Below are 23,010 nucleotides of genomic sequence, written 5' to 3'. Positions count from 1 at the left end.
TTTCTCAATAGGGGGTGCTGTTTTCACTTTGTAAAAATTCGTTCCCAAATTAAACTGCCTCGTACTCAATTCTTGCTCGTACAATATGCATATTATTATTACTATTGGATAGAAAACACTCTCTAGTTTCTAAAACCGTTTGAATTATATCTGTGAGTAAAACAAAACTCAAGTTGGAGCAAACTTCCTGTCAGGAAGTGAGAAATCTGAAATCAGGCAATCTGTTCCAGGGTCAGTTTATTAATTTGCATGTATTCTATTGGTCGACATGCACTGCATACGCCTTCCCCTAGATGTCAGCAAGCAGTGAGAATTGGAATGGAGTTGCTAGGCAGATCTGAGGCCATATAAATGGTCTTGGAACGTGGGGTGCACTCTTTTCAACGTTCGTCATGGCGCAAGACAGACCTCAGGATGGCATTCTGAAAAGCTCTCGTTATAGGCCTTAGATATATCCGGCTCTGATTTTATTCGATAGAGGTGTTAAAGACATCATAATGTAGTTATTTTAAACCGAGTTATATCAGTTTATATCAGTATATTGCGATTTTCGGATATTTCTTTGTGCTGCGTTATAGTGAGTTGGGCACGTCTGGGCCACATAGCTAATGTTTGCTGCTAATTCCTAAGTTGAAGACGGCAATCTACAACCGAGCAACGATGATTCTGGACAAAGGACAACTTGCCCAAGATTCTGATGGAAGCTCATCAAAAAGTAAGAACTATTTATGAAGTCAATTCGTTGTTCTGTTGAAAAATGTTGACCTACTATTCCGCCATTAATTTCGGTGCGGTCTCGCTTTAACGCACGCTGTATGTCGTAGTAACGTTAATTTAAAAAATCTAACACAGCGGTTGCATTAAGAACTAATGTATCTTTCATTTGCTGTCCAACCTGTATTTTTTAGTCAAGTTTATGATTAGTTATTGATTAGATTAGGTGCCTCTCCCAAGATTTCTCCCGACATTTTGTTTGCAGTTTGGCTACTATTCTCATTGTATAACCACGATTTGTGCCGCTAAATATGCACATTTTCGAAGAAACTCTATATGTATTGTGTAATATGATGCTTCTTGTCAATATGGGGGCGCTGTTTCCCCATTGGAAAAAATAGTGCCCAAATTAAACTGCCTCGTACTCAATTCTTGCTCGTACAATATGCATATTATTATTACTATTGGATAGAAAACACTCTCTAGTTTCTAAAACCGTTTGAATTATTTCTCTGAGTGAAACAGAACTCTTTCTGCAGCACATTTCCTGTCAGGGAGTGAGATTTCAGAAATCGAGGTCCCTGTTCTGGGGTCAGTTTATAAGTCCCCATGTAAGCCATCGGGCTACATGCACTGCATACGTCTTCCTCTAGATGTCAGTAAGCGGGGAGAATTTGAATGGAGTGGATTGCGCAATCTGGGCCCTATATATAGACCGTGGAACAGAAGTACCGTCCTTTTCAACGGTGCGCTTGACGCATGAAGACATCACAATGGCGTCCTGCAAACGCTTTCGTTTTAGTAGTTCTATATCTCCGGTCATGTTTTTATTCGTTATAGGTGTTAAAGACATCATAAGGTAGTTAATTTAAACCGACTTATAGCAGTTTATAGCAGTTTATTGCGATTTTCCTGGATTTCAATGTGACGCGCGTTCAGGAGTTGGACTCCTCTCCAGTGGGTGGCTAACGTTAGCGGCTAATTCGACAGGACAAGAGGACATCTTTCAGCCAAAAGACGATTGTTTTGAAGAAAGGACAGCTTGCCCAAGATTCTGATGGAAGCTCAGCTAATAGTAAGCAGTCTTTATGCTGTTAATTCATTGTTCTGTTGAAAAAAGTAAAATGCATGAGACGCCATTTCTTGCAGTGTAGCATTGTGTTATCGCAGCCTGTATTGCGCAGTAACGTTAATTTTAAAAATGTAATTCAGCGATTGCATTAAGAACTAATTTGTCTTTCAATTGCTGTCCAACCTGTATTTTTTTAGTCAAGTTTATGAATAGTTTTCGATAAGAATAGGTGGCTTTCCAAGATGGCGCCGGACAGATTGCTTGAGATTTTGGCTACTTTTCTCATTGTATAAGCACGATTTGTGTCGCTAAATATGCACATTTTCGAACAAACTCTATATGCATTGTGTAATATGACATCATCATATTACACAATAATGTCATCTGAAGAATTCTGAGAAGGTTAGTGAAAAAATTAATATATTTTGGTGGTTTATACGTTATTGCTATGTTTGGCTTGAATCAATGCTGTTGTAATGTTTGCTATTGTGCTAAGCTAATATAACGCTATATTGTGTTTTCGCTGTAAAACACTTAGAAAATCTGAAATATTGTCTTGATTCACAAGATCTGTGTCTTTCATCTGCTGCACGCTGTGTATTTTTAAGAAATGTTTTATGATGAGTAATTAGCTAATACACGATGGTCTCTGTAGTTATTCTAGTCGTTTTAGTGAGAGTTGTGATGGGGGCTGCAATAGTAAACTCTGATTTATACCTGAAATATGCACATTTTTCTAACAAAACCTATGCTATACAATAAATATGTTTTCAGACTGTCATCTGATGAGGTTGTTTCTTGGTTAGTGGCTATTTATATCTTTATTTGGTCGAATTTGTGATAGCTGCTGATGGAGTAAAAAAAATGGTGGAGTATGGAAGTGGTGTCTTTTGCTAACGTGGTTAGCTAATAGATTTACATATTTTGTCTTCCCTGTAAAACATTTAAAAAATCAGAAATGATGGCTTTATTCACAAGATGTGTATCTTTCATTTGGTGCCTTGGACTTGTGATTTCATGAACATTTTATTATATGATATCCCTGTGGCTTTAGGCTAGGCTATGCTAGTCAGCTTTTGTGATGGGGGTGCTCCCGGATCCGGGTTTGGTAGGCGTTAGAGGTTATAGGACTGTCATCTGAAGAAGTTTGAGAAGGTTAGTGAAAAAATGTATATCTTTTGCTGGTTTATTCGTTATCGCTATTGTTGGCTTGAATCAATGCTGTTGTGTGGTTGGCTATTGTAGTAAGCTAATATAATGCTATATTGTGTTTTCGCTGTAAAACACTTAAAAAATCTGAAATATTGGCTGGATTCACAAGATCTTTGTCTTTCATTTGCTGTACACTGTGTATTTTTCATAAATGTTTTATGATGAGTATTTAGGTAATTCACGTTGCTCTCTGTAGTTATTCTAGTTGCTTTGGTGAGAGTTGTGATGGTGGCTGCAATGTAAAACTATGATTTACACCTGAAGTATGCACATTTTTCGAACAAAACATATGCTATACAATAAATATGTTATCACACTGTCATCTGATGAAGTTGTTTCTTGGTTAGTGACTATTTATATCCTGTTTGGGCTGCAACCCTTGTTCTCAATTTCCGCCTGAAGACATACCCTAATCTAACTGCCTGTAGCTCAGCTCCAGAAGCAAGGATATGTATATTCTTGGTATCATTTGAAAGGAAACATTCTGAAGTTTGTGGAAATGTTAAGTGAATGTAGGAGAATATAACACAATAGATCTGGTAGAAGAAAATACAAGGAAATAAACATACGTTTTTGTTTTTTATTGTTGTAGCATCATCTTTCACATGTACTGGAATAGCCAACCAGTTAGATAGGATGCTGGGGACAATTTAGATGGACAACACAAGAGGGCAACTGTAGTTGTGCAAAGTTTTAGACTGATAACTTCAGGAATGGGTGAGCTACATGACATTTAGCATGAAGTCACCCAGGTGTCCCACACAAGTTGCCCAAATGTGCCCAAGTGGCCGAATTGGTGAAATGACCTATAACTATATACAACAGTGCAAATAACTATATACAACATATCAAAAAGTAATTCTAAACACACAAAAAAAATATAAAAATGTTCAAAAAATATTAGAAAAAAATATATAAAGAAAAACAGGGGTAGAGCCTTTAGAAGTCCTCTACACAATATTTCTCTGCCTGTGCCATGTCCCATAGCAGTCTCTTTCTGAGGTAAAGCAGAGACAAACTGAACACGTGGTGCAGATGATGGGGGACTTCATGTGACACAGAACACAACGACGCCTCCATGCTGTGGCCTTTTGTCCATGAGGCACAGTCATGCCTGCAGTAATGAACTGTGGCATATGAACACCACTGGAGGCAGGAGTAGAGGGGGCAGGAGTAGAGGGGGCAGAGGTAGAGGGGGCAGAGGTAGAGGAGGCAGAGGTAGAGGGGGCAGAGCGTGATGCAGTGGGCTTTGTGCGATAGGCAGCAAGCTCCTTGATGAGCAGCTCCCTGAAGGCTAGCTGTGTGATGGGGGGCTGTCCACAGCTCTTCGCCATTTCCTTCTGCAGGATGAAGGAATTCACCACAGCAATGTCAATGAAGTGGTAAAACAATGTTTTGTACCACTTCTTGGTTTTATGAAGGACGTTGTAGTACCCTATCAGTGCGTCTGATAGGTCTACACCTCCCATGCTCTGGTTGTAGTCCTTGATGGCTGCAGGAATGGGGACATTTTTGTTGTTCCATGCACCCATGGCGTCTTTTACACGCCTACTGACATGGTCGCCATTGAATGACTTGTGAATAGTGGAACACATCACCACTTCTCGAGTGTCCATCCACTTCACAAACAGCAGGCCATCTTCACGGATCCATCGCATGGTACCCCGCTCAGCCCGCTTAGGCATGTCATTTACCTTTGTCTTTGGAAAGCCCACTCTGTTGGTCCGAATAGTGCCACAAGCCCACACCTCCCGCTTCCTCAGGTCTGCAAACAGGGTAGGGCTTGTGTAAAAGTTGTCCACAAAGAGTTTGTAGCCCTTCCCCAGCAGTTGGAAATCCAATAATGCCATCACCGAGTCATAGCTAAGTCCCTTACCAGTCGCACAAGTGTTCTTCCCCTCATAGACAAAAAAATTGCATGTGTATGCACACACAGAATCAGCCAAAACAAACAGCTTGTAACCCCACTTAGTTGGCTTGTTACGCATGTATTGTTTTAGGCCAATTCTGGCCTTTGAGGCTACCATCCTTTCATCTATGGACAAGTTCTGTGCGGGCTGAAAATGTGTCTTGCAAGCCTCAACCATGCTGTGGTAGAGAGGTTTGACTTTGCAGAGCCTGTCAAACCGTGCGGTGCCTCTCCTCCTGTCATTCTCCTCATCAACTTCTGGGTCACTGATGTGCAGCGCCCGTGAGATATTTAAAAACCTGGTAGAGGACATGACAGTGGGGGGGGGGAAGGCAGTTGATAGAGTTCGGATGTTTTCCAGTAATCCTTTAGGGTTTTGAACTTCACCAGCCCCATGTAAATTACCAGTGAAAGGTAGCAGAAAATTTCTGACATGGAAATGGGCTTCCATGCCTGTTTCTTTCCTGCTTGCTTCCGAGCCCCATACTTGTTCGTATTACAAACAAGGGAATCAACAACTGCCGGGGTGAAAAACAGTTGGAAAAGTTGCATCGGGCTATATTTCGAAGTCATATCCAGTTGGGGTCCCGGTTGCCGTTTAGGTCGGAAAATTGGAGCACGGGGCTCCACATCTTCCTCCAGCACAGAGTGCCATTGCCCCTCTACCTCTCTACCAGCAGGTTCCATACTTCCCTTCCTCCGCTTCTTTGGTACCCTCTTCCCACCTCTAGATGGCCGGGCGGGGGTAGGTGTGGAGCCAGAGACAGCAGGAGTCCGGCTGGATGAACCCGCTTCATCGGGGGATGGGCACCTTGGCACCGGAGGCTCCCAGTCGGAGCCGCTATCACTGTGAAAGAAAACATAAAACAATTATTTGTATTGTATGAGCCTTTTATCATCACATGAAATAAACAGATATGTATTGTATAGAATACTTCACTATGGTGAAGTGCTGTTCCATTCAACTGCGGCCATTGTTTTGGGCCTGCCTTCCTCCCAACAGCACCCAATTGCTATTTCATAAGGAAATGGAGAGGAGTAGCCATGTGTTTTCTGTTGTATTCCATACTATATATATATATATATATATATATATATATATACATCCATATATACATACATACATCACATACATATACACACACACCCAAACAAACACACACACACGTGGCTTATGTGCCCATGTGTGTCTCTTTTATTCCAGTTGAATAAAAAATGGAAAATATATATATATATATGCATACATACATACACTATGTATAGCCAATGTGTACTTTACCCATTTCATTGCAAATTTGCAAAAAATAACGAAATAATTAATAATATTTATATTTCAAACAACGGCATTAGCACTCACCGGTCGAGAATTGCGTCCTGTCCTTGCAGAAATAGCTCCTCGATGTTGGAATCATAACTGTGTTCACTCATCGATTCTTCAAAAAAATATTCCGTGTCACTTTCTCTATCAAGCTCATCAAGAATCTGGTGCAAATCTGTATATTTAGATTTCGATTTAACTTTTCCAGATTTGTTGGCCATGATGCCTACAATGAAATCTTACAAATAACACTGTGCAAAAACTACTTTCAAAACTTTCAAAACAATTCCGTGCGTAATAACATGTGGTGCATCTATGATGGAGGTCTATGGCGAAAGAACGCATGTTGCGCATGCCTTCACGAACAAAGACTGGTGGTCCAACCCATAACATCACATACTGGCATTTAGCTCTACTCATTGGCTATCGATCCAGCTAGATTTCAAGAAGATCTGTGGTCATTGGGCAGAAATACAGTCAATCAACGACGCTTCGCCAGTATTACAGGTGCGCAAACATGTCATTCCTTGTTGTCGTCAAATCAGCTCACTTCGGTCAATACTCACCGCAAAAAAAACAGTTATGTCTGACTGGGTTGCAAACATCCAGAGGATTACAATGAAACCAACCATGACTAGATAAATGACTGTTTACTGTATGTAATTGCTTCGAATGCGTCGTAAAAAGTTGATAGAGATGGGAATCGCGAGGCAAACGTTATCCTAAATGTTTCGTTTTAGGCTACAAAAATGGATTTTATCAAAGAAAACGGCACTTTGTTTGATCACTGGGACCCTCGGGAAGAGGAATAAGAGCAAGATATCAGAATGTAAGTCATAATTTTACCTTCAGAAGTGAATTTGTCAAACGTGTCATGGCGGAAAATGGTTGTTGTTGTTGATCGCTCTTCTCAAACAAAAGCATGGCATTTGTTCTCTGTAATAGCTATTTTCAATCGGAAAACGTAGTTTGATTACCAAGATTCTAATCTTTTGAAGCATGTAAGACACTTGCATTTTGAAGAATGTTTCATGTTACGACGTTGTATATAAGTTAGTCATTATGAAATTTCACCGGATACTGTACCGGTGTCGGGCTTGCAGCCAGAAGAAGATATCTTTATTTGGTCGAATTTGTGATAGCTACCTATGCAGTAAAAAAATGGTGGAAAATTTTTTTGTGTCTTTTGCTATCGTGGTTAGCTAATAGAAATACATATTGTGTCTTCCCTGTAAAACATTTTAAAAATCAGAAATGATGGCTGGATTCACAAGATGTGTATCTTTCATCTGGTGTCTTGGACTTGTGATTTCATGATATTTAGATGCTAGTATTTACTTGTGGCGCTATGCTAGGCTATGCTAGTCAGCTTTTTTTCTGATGAGGGTGCTCCCGGATCCGAGATTGTGACCAAGTAGAAGTTAACTATATTCTGGTAATCCGACCAATTGAACATATGCGGTGACATTCTGAGACATTCTCATCAATAATAGAAGGACATAAACTCTACAGTGGAAAGTCTGCACATTGTAGTTATCAGATTCACATGGAATTGTTGTTAAATTTAAATGTTTGAATATAAAATTATTGGTGAAGAGATAAAATGTAATTTTAGCTTCCAAATGAGAGATTTGGGTTTTCATAAGGTTAGGGCTCTGCTCAATCAGTGGCCCGCCCCTGTGAAGAGACATGGGTTATAAAACTTTTCAAACACACCCTTCTCGCTCCACTATCTAAAGCCTTGACGAAAATATAACCTCCTGTTCCGAGGATGTGAGGACGACGGTCCATACGTTAAAAGGACTAACATGTCAACTACAGAACTAAGCCAACCTCAGCGTGAGCTTTGATGGCGAATGGTATGAACTTTGAACTCTTATTCACTACAGAAGTGATACTTCCTAGCCGTTGAGTTAGCAACAGCAGCTGCAAACGTGGGCTAGGAAAGAACAGACAGAGTATCCCGTCTACCACACAACGACATTACTACAACCTATTCAATTTACCTCCAGACATTCTTCAATTTACCACCAGACATTCTTCAAAGGACAAAGGACTTGGCTGGGCAACACGGCCTTCCATCTACCACCAACCTACCGAAGCGCAGCTCAGAGTAAATATTTATTGCTTTTTCCTTTTCCAAATGGGGAGTAATTTAGAACGCATAAGATACTGTATTTACGATAGCATGGCTTCTCCCTTGGTTCCTCAAGTCTTCCCGCTCTTTCACTCAAACCCAGCCCCCTTTTCTTTTGTGTAACCAGCTGTCATATCTGTTCCGCCCGCTAGGGACGTTTTCCTTTATGATGTAATTTGTAATCAAGGTATGATTCATTCTGTGTATATGTAATTCTGTGTGATTAGTTAGGTATTTAGTAAATAAATAATTAAACCCAATTTTGTATTACTGATTCAACTTGTTAGCCAGGGTTCGTGAAGATAACCAAGAATTTACAACTTTCAGATGAGACTGAAATAAGGTGACGATTAATACTGACTGCTATTAATGTAAAATATTACGAGGTCTTTAAGAGTTTATTCGGAAGATAACAGCTCTATAAATATTATTTCGTGGTGCCCCGACTTTCTAGTTAATTACATTTACATGATTAACTCAATCAGGTAATATTAATTATGGAGAAAGGATTTTATAGAATAGCATGTCATATCACTTAATCCGGCATAGCCAAAGACACGACACTACTGTAGACCTTCATTGCAAAAACAAATGTTTCAATCAGTTATTTGGTGACGTTAATATATTTAGTTTTATATAAAAATGCTAACTTTAAATCATTTTTTTTCAATATTTAAAAAAAATGAAATTCACTAGGTAGGATGATTCTCCCCTTCCTTCTCTGAGGAGCCTCCACTGGCGTGAGTGTGTGTTACCTGTGCCCATGTGATGCTGCCAGGCTATATGAGTTCATGTCCCCCAGTTGGGCAGATGAGATGCCATTTCTGTACATGGTCCCAGTCATGGGATCTGCCCCTCTCTCCAACAATAGACTGACCAGCTCAAAGTTCCCTGAGGAGAAAAAGCAACGTTATGAACTCAAATTAACCAACTCATGTTAAAACAAAGAATGATTATGTGTATAAGCTTACCAACATAATTTTACCCATCTGCAATGACTGCTTACCCCAAATGTTTTACATGAACTAAATCAAAAAATGTATTGGTCACTTACAAAAATTTAGCAGATGTTATTGTGGGTGGAGTTAAATACTTGTGTCCCTAGCTAACAGTGCAGTAATATCTAGCAATACACACACATATAAAAGTAAAAGAATGGAAAAAAGAAATATTACGACGAGCAAAGTTGGAGTCCGTCATGCATGTATGTATGTGATGTGTGTATATACAGTTGAAGTCGGAAGTTTACATACACCTTAGCCAAATACATTTAAACTCAGTTTTTCACAATTCCTGACATTTAATCCTATTAAAAATTCCCTGTCTTAGGTCAGTTAGGATCACCACTTTAAATTAAGAATGTGAAATTTCAGAATAATAGTAGAGAGAATGATTTATTTCAGCTTTCATTCTTTTCATCACATTCCCAGTGGGTCAGAAGATTACGTACACTCAATTAGTATTTGGTAGCATTGCCTTTAAATTGTTTAAAACTTGGGTCAAACATTTCGGGTAGCCTTCCACAAGCTTCCCACTATACGTTAGGTTAATTTTGGCCCATTCCTCCTGCCAGAGCTGGTGTAACTGAGTCAGGTTTGTAGGCCTCCTTGCTCGCACACACTTTTTCAGTTCTGCCCACAAAAATTCTATAGGGTTGAGGTCAGGGCTTTGTGATGGCCACTCCGATACCTTGATTTTGTTGACCTTAAGCAAGTTTGCCACAACTTTTGAAGTATGCTTGGGGTCATTGTCCATTTGGAAGACCCACAATTTTTACCTTCCTGACTGATGTATTGAGATGTTGCTTCAATATATCCACATCATTTTCCTACCTCATGATGCCATATATTTTGTGAAGTGCACCAGTCCATCCTGCAGCAAAGTACCCCCACAAAATGATGCTGCCACCCTTGTGCTTCAAGGTTGGGATGGTGTCTTTGGCTTGCAAGCCTCCCCCTTTTCCCTCCAAACAATGGTCATTATGGCCAAACAGTTCTATTTTTGTTTCATCAGACCAGAGGACATTTCTCCAAAAAGTACGATCTTTGTCCCCATGTGCAGTTGCAAACCGTAGTCTGGCTTTTTTTATGGCGGTTTTGGAGCAGTGGCTTCTTCCTTGCTGAGCGGACTTTCAGGTAATGGCGATATAGGACTTGTTTTACTGTGGATATAGATACTTTTGTACCTGTTTTCTCCAGCATCTTCACAAGTTCCTTTGCTGTTGTTCTGGGATTGATTTTAACTTTTCGTAACCAAAGTACGTTCATCTCTAGGAGACAGAAGGCGTCTCCTTCCTGAGTGGTAATGACGGCTACATGGTCCCATGGTGTTTATACTTGCGTACTTTTGTTTGTACAGATAAACGTGGTACCTTCAGGCGTTTGGAAATTGCTCCCATGGATGAACCAGACAGAGGTCTACAATTTGTTTTCTGAGGTCTTGGCTGATTTCTTCTGATTTCCCCATGATGTCAAGCAAAGAGGCACTGAGTTTGAAGGTAGGGCTTGAAATACTTCGACAGGTACACCTCCATTTGACTCAAATGATGTCAATTAGCCTATCGGAAGCTTCTAAAGCCATGACATCATTTTTTGGAATTTTCCAAGCTGTTTAAAGGCACAGTCAACTTAGTGTATGTAGACTTCTGACCCACTGGAATTGTGATACAGTGAGTTATAAATGAAATAATCTTTCTGTAAACAATTGTTGGAAAAATTACTTGTGTCATGCACATGTAGATGTCCTAACCGACTTGTCAAAACTATAGTTTGTTAACCTTTCTCGCCCCGGGATTCCGCTAGCGGAACACTCACAACATTCCGCTGCCTTCGCAGAGCGCGAAATTCAAAAAATATTTTTTTGAAATATTTAACTTCCACACATTAACAAGTCCAATACAGCAAATGAAAGATAAACATCTTGTGAATCCAGCCAACATGTCTGATTTTTTTAATGTTTTACAGCGAAAACACAATATATATTTATGTTAGCTCACCACAATAGCCAAACACACAACGCTATTTATCCACCGCATAGGTAGCTATCAAAAAACCGACAAAATATAGATATATGTAGTCACTAACCAAGAAACAACTTCATCAGATGACAGTCTTATAACATGTTACACAATACATTTATGTTTTGTTCGAAAAATTTGCATATTTGAGGAATAAATCATAGTTTTACATTGCAGCTACAATCACAAAAAGCACCGAAGCAGCCAGAATAATTACAGAGAGCAACGTGAAATACATAAATACTCATCATAAAACATTTATGAAAAAATACATGGTGTACAGCAAATGAAAGATAAACATCTTGTGAATCCAGCCAATATTTCCGATTTTTTAAGTGTTTTACACCGAAAACACAATATAGAAATATATTAGCTTTCCACAATAGCCAAACACACAACCGCATTTATTCACAGCAAAGATAGCTTTAGCAAAAACCAGCAATAAATATAAAATAAATCACTAACCTTTGGACAACTTCATCAGATGACAGTCTTATAACATCATGTTACACAAAACATTTTTATTTTGTTCGAAAATGTGCATATTTAGAGCTGAAAACCGTGGTTATACATTGTGAAAATGTAGCAACTTTATCCCAGAATGTCCGGATATATTTCTGACACTCACCTAATCTGACCAAATAACTCATCATAAACTTTACATAAAAATACTTGTTGTATGGCAAATGAAAGATACACTGGTTCTTAATGCAACCGCTGTGTTACATTTAAAAAAATAACTTTAGTACGACATAAAGCTTGCGTTATTGCGAGACAGCGCCCGCTAAAAGGGCGGAGAATAGGACTAAACATTTCACACAAAAATACGAAATAACATCATAAATGTTGTCTTACTTTTGCTGAGCTTCCATCAGAATCTTGTACAAGGAGTCCTTGGTCTAGAATAAATCGTTGTTTGGTTTTAGAATGTCCTTTTCTCCTGTCGAATTAGGAACCTTAGCTAGCCAAGTGGCGCGAACATGTCCATCTTCTCTCGACGCAAACAACGGAAAACTCCAAAAGTCCCGATAAACGTTGAATAATCTGATAAAACTCGGTTGAAAAAACATACTTTACGATGATATTATCACATGTATCAAATAAAATCAGAGCCGGAGATATTAGCCGTGTATACCGAACGCTTTTCAGAAGGCAATCTGGGGTTCCTTCTCGCACCTTCGAAGACAATGACATTTCCAGACCTGTCACTCCAAAAGCTCTTGTTCGACCTCAGATCAAGCTAGACACCCCATTTCACCTCCCACTGCCTGTTGACATCTAGTGGAAGGCGTATGAAGTGCATGTATATCGATAGATATAAGCCAGTGGAATAGGCAGGCCCTGGAACAGAGCCTCGATTTCAGATTTTTCACTTCCTGTCTGGAAGTTTGCTGCAAAATGAGTTCTGTTTTACTCACAGATATAATTCAAACAGTTTTAGAAACTTGAGAGTGTTTTCTATCCAATAGTAATAATAATATGCATATTGTACGATCTAGAATAGAGTACAAGGCCGTTTCATTTGGGCACGATTTTTTTCCCAAAGTGAAAATAGAGCCCCCTACACACTAACAGGTTAACAATAAATTTGTGGAGTGGTTGAAAAACAAGTTTTAATGACTCCAACCTAAGTGTACGTAAACGTCCAACTTCAACTGTATTTATTTATGTACAGTGCCAGTCAAAAGTGATGTTTCAGTTTTTTATTTTAAATGGAATTGCAAACATTTCTATAAACCTGTTTTTGCTTTCTCATGTGGTTTAGATTGATGAGGGAAAAAACTATTAAAATGTGGGTAAAGTCAATGTGTCTGAATACTTCCTGAATGCACTGTATATACAGTACCAAGTACCATTTTACTATTTTCTACATTGTAAAATGATAGTGAAGACATCAAAACTATGAAATAGCGCTTGGAATCATGTAGTAACCAAAAAAGTGATAAACAAATCAAAATATATTTTATATTTGAGATTCTTCAAAGTAGACACCCTTTGCCTTGATGACAGCTTTGTACACTCTTGGCATTCTCTCAACCAGCTTCAGGAGGTAGTCACCTGGAATGCATTTAAATTAACAGGTGTGCCTTGTTAAATGTTAATTTGTGGAATTTCTTTCCTTCATTTGAACCAATCAGTTGTGTTGTGACAAGGTAGGGGTGGTATACAGAAGACATCCCTATTTGGTGAAAGACCAAATACATATTATGGCAAGAACAGCTCAAATAAGTAAATAGAAATGACAGTCCATCATTACTTTGAGACACGAAGGTCAGTCAATACGGAAAATTGTAAAAACTTTGAAAGTTTCTTCAAGTGCAGTCGTATAAACCATCAAGCGCTATGATGAAACTGGCTCTCATGAGGACCGCCACAGGAAAGGAAGACCCAGAGTTACCTCTGTCTAGAGGATAAGTTCATTAGAGTTACCAGCCTCAGAAATTACAGCCCAAATAAATGCTTCACAGAGTTCAAGTAGCAGACACATCTCAACATCAACTGTTCAAAGGAGACTGCGTGAGGAGGAAGGCATTCAAAGGAGATCAGGCATTCATGGTCGAATTGCTGCAAAGAAGCCACTACTAAAGGACACCAATAAGAAGACACTTGCCTGAGCCAAGGAACACACACAATGGCCATTAGACCGGTGGAAATCTGTCCTTTTGTCTGATGAGTCCAAATTGTAGACTTTTGGTTCCAACTGCCTTGTCTATATGAGATTCAGGGTAGGTGAACGGATAATCTCCACATGTGCGGTTCCCTCCGTTAAGCATGGATGAGAAGGGGTGATGGTGTTGGGGTGCATTGCTGGTGACACTGTCGGTTATTAATTTAGAGTTCAAGGCACTCTTAACCAGCACGGCCACTACAGCATTCTGCAGCAATACACCGTTCCCATCTGGTTTGCACTTAGTGGGACTATCATTTGTTTTTTAGCATGACAATGAAGCAGCACAGGCTGTTTAATGGCTATTTGACGAAGAAGGAGAGTGATGGAGTGCTGCATCAGATGACCTGGCCTCCAGAATCACCCGACGTCAACCAATTGAGATGTTTTTGGATGAGTTGGACTGCAGAGTGAAGGAAAAGCAGCCAACAAGTGCTCCGCATATGTGGGAACTTCAAGAATGCATTCCAGGTGAAGCTGGTTGATAGAATGCCAAGAGTGTGCAAAGCTGTCATCAAGGCAAAGGGTGGCTACTTTGAAGAACTCAAAATGTAAATATATTTTAATTTGTTTAACACTTTTTTGATTACTACATGATTCCATATGTGTAATTTTATACAATGTAGAAAATTGTAAAAATAAAGAAAAACCCTTGAATGAGTAGGTGTGTCCAAAGTTTTGACTGGTACTGTATATATACACACACACAAGTATTCAGACCCCTTGACTTTTTCTACATTTTGTTACGTTACAGCCTTCTTCTAAAATTGATTAAATAGTTTTTTCCCCCTCTACACACAATACCCCATAATGACAAAGCAGAAATGTTTTATTATATATATATATATATATATACACATTTTTGTTTAAATAAAGGTTCAATAAAAATACTCTACACACATTGTCAATGGAGTATTCCTGTTTTGTCAACAAGTACCTGCAGCTGAGGCCAGCTGAAGTGGGGTATCAGTGTAGTTATCTGCTCCATCTTGCAGGGCCCCCTCCATGCTGTTTCGGCTATCCAGGAGCAACTGTGAGAGGAAGGGATGCCAGGAGGAAGGGAGGGGGGAGTGAGTGAAAGAAACACGTTACTGACAAGTTCAACAAGGCACATGCCCAAATGCCTCTCTAAAATGACCTCCTCACGCTGGTATTCATCAGAACTATAAAACCCATGATTCTAGCCATAATTGTATTCAAGCTATCACTGTTGAGTTGTGGTTTTTCAGCTGAGATTTAGTTTGTTCTCAAGATGCCTGATTTGAGTAAACATTTCCTCTGGTGTACTACAAACAAGAACTGGCTTTTAGCCAGAACACCTCCAAAACAAAGGTCATGTGGTTTGGTAAGTGTGATTACAACCTCTGATGGTTTAGAGCTTGAGGTAGTCATGTCATACTTGGGAGTATGGTTAGACAGTATACTGTCCTTCTCTCAGTACAAATCAAAGCTGCAGGCTAAGGTTAAGACTTGGTTTCCTCTATCGTAATCACTCCTCTTTCACCCCAGCTGCCAAACTAACCTTGATTCAGATGACTATCCTACCCATGCTAGATTACGGAGATGTAATTTATAGATCGGCAGGTAAGAGTGCTCTCGAGTGGCTAGATGTTCTTTACCATTCGGCCATCAGATTTGCCACGATGCTCCTTATAGGACAAATAACTGCACTCTGTATTCCTCTGTAAACTGGTCATCTCTGTATACCTGGCGCAAGACCCACTGGTTGATGCTTATTTATAAAACCCTCTTAGCCCTCATTCCACCCCTATCTCAGCCTCTACGGTGACTGAAATGACTGCTACAATCAACAATGAGCTGCAGTTAGTTTCAGAGTTGGTGGCAAGGAATAAGTTAGCTCTAAATATTTCTATATCTAAAAGCATTGTATTTGGAACAAAACACTCACTAAACCCTAAACCTCAACTATATCTTGTAATAAATAATGTGGAAATTGAGCAAGTTGAGATGACTAAACTGCTTGGAGTAACACTAGATTGTAAACGGTCCTGGTCAGAACATATTGATGCAGTAGTAGCTAAGATGGGGAGAAGTGTGTATAATAAAGATGATAAAATAAATGCTCTGCCTTCTTAAAACTTCTTGTCAATAGGGGGGCGCTGTTTTCACTTTGGAAAAAATCGTGCCCAATTTAAACGGCCTCGTACTCTGTTCTAGATCATACAATATGCATATTATTATTACTATTGGATAGAAAACACTCTGAAGTTTCTAAAACTGTTTGAATTATATCTGTGAGTAAAACAGAACTCATTTGGCAGCAAACTTCCATACAGGAAGTGAAAAATCTGAAAACGAGGCTCTGTTTCAGGGCCTGCCTATTCAACTGGCTTTTATTTATCGATATGTATGCACTTCCACTAGATGTCAACAGGCAGGGGAAGGTGGAATGGGATGTCTAGCTTGATCTGAGGTCGAATAAGAGCTTTTGGAGTGACAGGTCCGGTATTTTCTTTGTCTTCGACGGCGCGCGGGGGAGCTCGACATTGTCTTCTGAAAAGCGTTCGGTATACACGGCGAATATCTCCGGCTCTGATTTTATTTGATACATATGATAAAAACATCATAAAGTAGGTTTTTTCAACCGAGTTTTATCAGTTTATTCAACGTTTATTGGGACTTTTGGAGTTTTCCGTTCTTTGCGCCAAGAGAGGATGGGAATGTTAGCAACCTTGGCTAGCATTGTGGCGCGAATTCGACAGAAGAAATGGACATTCTAAAACCAAACAACGATTTATTCTGGAAATAGGACTCCTTGTAAAACATTCTGATGGAAGCTCAGCAAAAGTAAGAAAACATTTATGATGTTATTTCGTATTTCTGTGTAATATGTTGATGCCTATTCTCCGCCGTGTTGGTGAGCGCTGTCTCACAATAACCCAAGCTGTATGTTGTGGTAAAGTTATTTAAAAAAATCTAACACAGCGGTTGCATTAACTTCTTCTGGCTGCAAGCCCGAGGCCGCCCACAATATGACAACAGCCACTTCAAGTGCAGGGCGCGAAATTCAAAATATATTTTTTAGAAATATTTAACTTTCACACATTAACAAGTCCAATACAGCAAATTAAAGGTACACATCTTGTGAATCCAGCCAACATGTCCGATTTTTAAAATGTTTTACAGCGAAAACAGCACGTATATTTATGTTAGCTCACCAACAAATACAAAAAAGGACAGACATTTTTCACAGCACAGGTAGCATGCACAAAACCAACCTAACTAACCAAGAACCAACCAAACTAACCAACAAAAAACTTCATCAGAAGTCTTATAACATGTTATTCAATAAATCTGTTTTGTTCGAAAAATTTGCATATTTCAGGTATAAATCATAGTTTACATTGCAGCTACAATCAGAAATTGCACCGAAAGCAGACAGAATAATTACAGACACCAACGCCAAATACTGTAGGAAAAACATGGTGAAAATATGCGGTTGTGTGTTTGGCTATTGTGGTTAGCTAATAGAAATACATATTGTGTTTTCGCTGTAAAACATTTAAAAAATCGGAAATGATGGCTGGATTCACAAGATGTTTATCTTTCATTTGCTGTATTGGACTTGTGATTTCATGAAAATTATATTATATGATATCCCTGTCCCGTTAGGCTAGGCTATGCTAGTCAGCTTTTTTGATGAGGAGGATCCCGGATCCGGGAGGGTGATGAAGTAGAGGTTATTAACAACACTATCAATAAGGCAGGTCCTACAGGCCATAGTTTTGTCGCACCTTGACTACTGTTTTGTCATGTGGTCAGGGGCCACAAAAAAGGACTTAGGAAAATTGCAATTGGCTCAGAACAGGGCAGCACGGCTGGCTCTTGGATGTACACAGAGAGCTAATATTAATAATATGAATGTTAATCTCTCCTGGCTGAAGGAGAGGAGGAGAGATTGACTTCATCACTACTTTTATTTATGAGAGGTATTGACATGTTGAATGCACCGAGCTGTCTGTCTGAACTACTGGCACACAGCTCAGACACCCATGCATATCCCACAAGACATGCCACAAGAGGTCTCTTCACAGTCCCCAAGTCCAGAACAGACTATGGGAGGCAGACAGTACTACATAGAGCCATGACTACATGGAACTCTATTCCACATCAAGTAACTGATGCAAGCAGTAAAATTTGATTTAAAAAACAGATGAAAAAACAGCGGGGACTGTGAAGCAATACAAACATTGGCACAGGCACAAACATAACATATGCACTATACATACACATGGATTTAGTATTGTAGATATGTGGTAGTGATGGAGTAGGGGCCTGAGGGCACACAGTGTGTTGTGAAATCTGTGAATGTACTGTCATTTTTTATAAATTGTATAAACTGCCTTCATTTTGCTGGACCCCAGGAAGAGTAGCTTCAGCTTTGGCAGCAGCTAATGGGGATCCATAATGAATACAAAAATACAAATACTGCAGCCCTCATCCTCCACGTGCAACACCCGATCTGCCAGTCACAGTCTGTTAAAGGTACCCAAAGCACACATATCCCTGGGTCGCTCCTCTTTTCAGTTCACTCCTCTTTTCAGTTTGCAGCTAGCGACTGGAACGAGCTGCAAAAAACACTCAAACTGGACCGTTTTATCTCCATCTCTTCATACAAAGACTCAATCGTGGACTCTCTTACTGACAGTTGCGGCTGCTTCACGTGATGTATTGTTGTCTCTACCTTCTTGCCCTTTGTGCTGTTGTCTGTGCCCAATAAAGTTTATTCCATGTTTTGTGCTGCTACCATGTTGTGCTGCTGCCATGTTGTTGTCATGTTGTGTTGCTACCATGCTGTGTTGTCATATGTTACTGCCATGCTGTGTTGTCTTAGGTCTCTCTTTATGTAGTGTTGTCTCTTGTCGTGATTCTTTTTTTTTTCAATCACAGCCCCCGTCCCCGCAGGAGGTCTTTTGCTTTTTGGTAGGCCGTCATTGTAAATAAGAATTTGCTCTTAACTGACTTTTCTAGTTAAATTAAGGTAAAAAAGAACCAGTTTGTGATTTTGATGCTAAATATACACTGCTCAAAAAAATAAAGGGAACACTTAAACAACACAATGTAACTCCAAGTCAATCACACTTCTGTGAAATCAAACTGTCCACTTAGGAAGCAACACTGATTGACAATAAATTTCACATGCTGTTGTGAAAATGGAATAGACAAAAGGTGGAAATTATAGGCAATTAGCAAGACACCCCCAAAAAAGGAGTGATTCTGCAGGTGGTGACCACAGACCACTTCTCAGTTCCTATGCTTCCTGGCTGATGTTTTGGTCACTTTTGAATGCTGGCAGTGCTCTCACTCTAGTGGTAGCATGAGACGGAGTCTACAACCCACACAAGTGGCTCAGGTAGTGCAGTTCATCCAGGATGGCTCATCAATGCGAGCTGTGGCAAAAAGGTTTGCTGTGTCTGTCAGCGTAGTGTCCAGAGCATGGAGGCGCTACCAGGAGACAGGCCAGTACATCAGGAGACGTGGAGGAGGCCGTAGGAGGGCAACAACCCAGCAGCAGGACCGCTACCTCCGCCTTTGTGCAAGGAGGTGCACTGCCAGAGCCCTGCAAAATGACCTCCAGCAGGCCACAAATGTGCATGTGTCAGCATATGGTCTCACAAGGGGTCTGAGGATCTCATCTCGGTACCTATTGGCAGTCAGACTACCTCTGGCGAGCACATGGAGGGCTGTGCGGCCCCACAAAGAAATGCCACCCCACACCATGACCGACCCATCGCCAAACCGGTCATGCTGGAGGATGTTGCAGGCAGCAGAACGTTCTCCACGGCGTCTCCAGACTCTGTCACGTCTGTCACATGTGCTCGTGTGCTCAGTGTGAACCTGCTTTCATCTGTGAAGAGCACAGGGCGCCAGTGGCGAATGTGCCAATCTTGGTGTTCTCTGGCAAATGCCAAACGTCCTGCACGGTGCTGGGCTGTAAGCACAACCCCCACCTGTGGACGTCGGGCCCTCATACCACCCTCATGGAGTCTGTTTCTGACCGTTTGAGCAGACACATGCACATTTGTGGCCTGCTGGAGGTCATTTTGCAGGGCTCTGGCAGTGCACCTCCTTGCACAAAGGCGGAGGTAGCGGTCCTGCTGCTGGGTTGTTGCCCTCCTACGGCCTCCTCCACGTCTCCTGATGTACTGGCCTGTCTCCTGGTAGCGCCTCCATGCTCTGGACACTACGCTGACAGACACAGCAAACCTTTTTGCCACAGCTCGCATTGATGTGCCATCCTGGATGAGCTGCACTACCTGAGCCACTTGTGTGGGTTGTAGACTCCGTCTCATGCTACCACTAGAGTGAGAGCACCGCCAGCATTCAAAAGTGACCAAAACATCAGCCAGGAAGCATAGGAACTGAGAAGTGGTCTGTGGTCACCACCTGCAGAATCACTCCTTTTTTGGGGGTGTCTTGCTAATTGCCTATAATTTCCACCTTTTGTCTATTCCATTTGCACAACAGCATGTGAAATTTATTGTCAATCAGTGTTGCTTCCTAAGTGGACAGTTTGATTTCACAGAAGTGTGATTGACTTGGAGTTACATTGTGTTGTTTAAGTGTTCCCTTTATTTTTTTGAGCAGTGTATAATACATCACAACTGTAGAGGACATTTTTTTTAAATTCAGCACCCTTGGTATAAGGGGGGTGTATCAGTCTGTGTGAGGATTTGTCTGTTAGTGTTTGCCTGAATGTACTTCACACCCTTGTTTAATTCCATAACAAACGTTAGGTATGTAAGACACACCTAAAATGCAGTTAACGCCACTCATTCCATTGTTCTCTACATATAGTATTAAATCAACACTGACAGTGTTACATTTAACACTGGTCCAGTGTCTATACGGGTCCACACTTTTCAGTGTTAAATTAACACACCACTTAAAAACTTCTTAAGGATCCGCCCATTTTTTTCAATTTTCACCTACAATGACATACCCAAATCTAACTGCCTGTATCTCATTACTTGAAGCAAGGATATGCATATTCTTGATACCATTTGAAAGTGAACACTGAAGTTTGTGTAAATGTGAAATTAATGTAGGAGAATATAACACAATCGATCTGGTAAAAGATAATACAAAGAAAAAACCAACCGTTTAAAAAAATATATTAAAAAAAATATATATATAAAAATGTTGATACGCAGGAGGATTGCCTGATCCAAAATTTGATTTTGCCCACTAGATGGCAGTGTATGTGCAAAGTTTTAGACTGATTTAATGAACCATTGCATTTATTTTCAAAATGTTGTATCAAGACTGCCCATAACTTTTCAAGTTCAAAGCTGTGCACTCTCCTCAAACAATAGCATGGTATTATTTCAATGTAATAGCTACTGGAAATTGGACAGTGCAGTTCGATTAACTTCTACTTGGTACTCATCCCGGATCCGGGAGCACCCTCATCAGTAAAAAAGCTGACTAGCATAGCCTAGCATAGCGCCACAAGTAAATACTAGCATCTAAATATCATGAATTCACAAGTCCAAGACACCAGATGAAAGATACACATCTTTGAATCCAGCCATCATTTCCGATTTTTAAAATGTTTTACAGGGAAAACACAATATGTATTTCTATTTGCTAACCACGATAGCAAAAGACCCAACCGCATATTTCCACAATTTTTTTTACTGCATAGGTAGCTATCACAAATTCGACCAAATAAAGATATAAATAGTCACTAACCAAGAAACAACTTCATCAGATGACAGTCTGATAACATATTTATTGTATAGCATATGTTTTGTTCGAAACATGTGCATATTTCAGGTATAAATCATAGTTTTACATTGCAGCCACCATCACAAAATCTCACCAAAGCAGCTAGAATAACTACAGAGACCAACGTGAATTACCTAAATACTCATCATAAAACATTTCTGAAAAATACACAGTGTACAGCAAATGAAAGACAAACATCTTGTGAATCCAGCCAATATTTCAGATTTCTTAAGTGTTTTACAGCGAAAACACAATATAGCATTATATTAGCTTACTACAATAGCCTACCACACAGCCCCATTCATTCAACATAACGTTAGCGATAGCGAATAAACCAGCAAAAGATATACATTTTTTCACTAACCTTCTCAAACTCCATCAGATGACAGTCCTATAACATCATATTACACAATACATATATGGTTTGTTCGAAAATGTGCATATTTAGCGGCACAAATCGTGGTTGAACAATGTGAATAGTGGCCAAACTGCAAACAAAATGTCGGGAGAAATCTTGGAGAGGCACCTAATCTAATCAATAACTAATCATAAACTTGACTAAAAAATACAGGTTGGACAGCAAATTAACTTCTTGTCAATATGGGGGCGCTGTTTCACCAGTGGAAAAAATAGTGGCCAAATTAAACTGCCTCGTACTCAATTCTTGCTCGTACAATATGCATATTATTATTACTATTGGATAGAAAACACTCTCTAGTTTCTAAAACCGTTTGAATTATTTCTCCGAGTGAAACAGAACTCATTCTGTAGCACTTTTCCTGTCAGGGAGTGAGATTTCAGAAATCCAGGTCCCTGTTCTGAGATCAGTTTATAAGTCCCCATGCAAGCTATGAGGGTACATGCACTGCATACGCCTTCCTCTAGATGTCAGTAAGCGGTGAGACTTTGAATGGAGTCGATTGCGCAATCTGGGACCTTATATTAGACCGTGGAACAGGAAGTACCGTTCTTTTCAACAGTGCGCTTGGCGCATGAAGACATCAGAATGGCGTCCTGCAAACGCTTTCGTTTTAGTATTTCTATATCTCCGGTCATGTTTTTATTCGTTATAGGTGTTAAAGACATAAGGTAGTTAATTTAAACCGACTTATAGCAGTTTATAGCAGTTTATTGCGATTTTCTGGGATTTCTTTGTGACGCGCTTCCATTTGTTGGGCACCTCTCCAGTGGGTGGCTAACGTTTAGCAGCTA

At 40.0% G+C, this 23,010-nt stretch overlaps 1 protein-coding gene across 1 annotated transcript in view; it reads right to left on the bottom strand.

Annotated features, from left to right (window-relative positions):
• Positions 1 to 23,010, bottom strand: part of LOC120049054 (ankyrin repeat and BTB/POZ domain-containing protein BTBD11-A-like) — a 191,620-nt gene that overhangs the window by 53,748 nt on the left and 114,862 nt on the right. The window contains exon 7 of the mRNA XM_038995312.1: positions 14,984 to 15,077. Coding sequence (XP_038851240.1) covers positions 14,984 to 15,077 — 94 coding nt within the window. The remainder of the gene's footprint in view (positions 1 to 14,983; positions 15,078 to 23,010) is intronic.

This window comes from Salvelinus namaycush, chromosome 6 (assembly GCF_016432855.1).
Source record: "Salvelinus namaycush isolate Seneca chromosome 6, SaNama_1.0, whole genome shotgun sequence".
In the NCBI taxonomy this organism is placed as follows: domain Eukaryota; kingdom Metazoa; phylum Chordata; class Actinopteri; order Salmoniformes; family Salmonidae; genus Salvelinus; species Salvelinus namaycush.
This window is presented reverse-complemented; position numbering and strand designations above follow the sequence as displayed.